Source organism: Triticum dicoccoides, chromosome 7A (genome assembly GCF_002162155.2).
Source record: "Triticum dicoccoides isolate Atlit2015 ecotype Zavitan chromosome 7A, WEW_v2.0, whole genome shotgun sequence".
Lineage (NCBI taxonomy): Eukaryota > Viridiplantae > Streptophyta > Magnoliopsida > Poales > Poaceae > Triticum > Triticum dicoccoides.
In genome coordinates, this window is record NC_041392.1 from 145,289,632 (window position 1) to 145,291,122 (window position 1,491).

The 1,491-nt window shown below is 44.3% G+C and overlaps 1 protein-coding gene across 1 annotated transcript in view; it reads right to left on the reverse strand.

Annotated features, from left to right (window-relative positions):
• LOC119331030 (2,3-bisphosphoglycerate-dependent phosphoglycerate mutase 2-like) overlaps positions 1 to 1,491 on the reverse strand; it is an 8,656-nt gene that overhangs the window by 1,310 nt on the left and 5,855 nt on the right. The window contains exons 2-6 of the mRNA XM_037604196.1: positions 1,165 to 1,257; positions 855 to 1,078; positions 650 to 768; positions 390 to 546; positions 17 to 114 (exon numbers count right to left, since the gene is read on the reverse strand). Of these exons, the coding sequence (XP_037460093.1) occupies positions 17 to 114; positions 390 to 546; positions 650 to 768; positions 855 to 1,078; positions 1,165 to 1,257 (691 nt within the window). The remainder of the gene's footprint in view (positions 1 to 16; positions 115 to 389; positions 547 to 649; positions 769 to 854; positions 1,079 to 1,164; positions 1,258 to 1,491) is intronic.

Below are 1,491 nucleotides of genomic sequence, written 5' to 3' on the forward strand. Positions count from 1 at the left end.
CAATTTTTATGTACAAGAAGATGTCAATTTGTCCAGATGCATTATAATTGATCGAAGTGAATTTGCATGTGCAGCAACCATCACATGCTTTCCAGCCGTGAGATGGGGAACAACCTATTAGACAACCACTTCAAAGATTAGGTAGGAACTAGAATAACAGTTGCAAAGTACAAAAGAAACTACAAAAATCAGTCTAATATTTGTTTGGTCAAATATTTGATAACAGCTTGGGCAATTCTAACAATAAATTAACAACATATAGTATTGCATTATAGTCTTTGGCATAGCTTTAGATGCGTGTGATTCAAGTTATTTTTTCTTTCTTATAGACTCATATCATCATATAGGCAGTGAGTATGCACCATTCATTAGTGTCGACATATCCTTACCTGATCTTTGAAATAAGAAACGGCTCTGTCTGCACACATCTCTAGGCTCTCTCCATTTGGGGGAGGAGTGTCGTAACTACGGCGCCATTCATGAACTTGTTCTTTGCCAAACCGATCTGCAGTTTCTTGCTTATTGAGACCTTGCAACTCACCATACCTGGAAAATGCCATGGGGTGTTTTAGGCGACAAAACTATTAAGTCACTATGCACATTACCTGATTGGCAAGCTAAAGCATAGTAACAGGAGACAAACTCTTACATCCGTTCGTTCAGTTGCCAAGCTGTTATGACAGGAATGGACTGTTCTTTTGTATCTTCACTGTATATCTTACTCCAACTTTGAGCTTGTTCGCTCTCCTTATGTGTGATAATTGGAACCTGCAGAAACATAAACAGGCCCCTCAGTACAATTGCCCAGGACAGTGGATATAAATACCGCGTTTATTGAAGCAAAGAAAAACAACTTTCTTGCGTCGATGCTGCATCATGGCAAGCATTGCAGTCATCTGAGAACGGATCATCGCCGACGTAAATATCACATCGATTGGAATGTTGCATATCCTCTTACCCGCCTCGATGGCCTCCTCCACGCCCTTCGGTGTCAGGGGCACATCGACGCAGCCAGTAAACAGATTTTTCTCGTTCCACATCGACTCGCCGTGCCGGATCAATATAAGGGAACTTTCACCTACATTCAGAAAAGGATAACAGCTTTATGGGACTGCATCTATGTCCTGAAAAAAGAGTACATTCTAATGAAATTGTGAGCATTACTTGATTTCTTGGGGCTGTGGCCACCCTTGCCGTTCGAGGGTAGGTGAACCGGGTCGATGACCGAAGACTTTGAGCCCGATGCACAAACCAGACCTGTTAGACTGTATTTACATGTGTATATTGTAACGTTGTATACCACCTCATTATATATATATGTGATAGGCCACCCCTAGAGGGTTGTGCCGGTTTTCCCCAAAGCCTATTGTCTTACATGGTATCACGCTAGGTTACGTCCGCTTCCGCCTAAAAACCCTAAACCGCCGCCGCCGCCGCCGCCGCCACCGCCGCCGCCGCCGCGCCCGCCGCCGCCGCCGCGCGACTGCTATG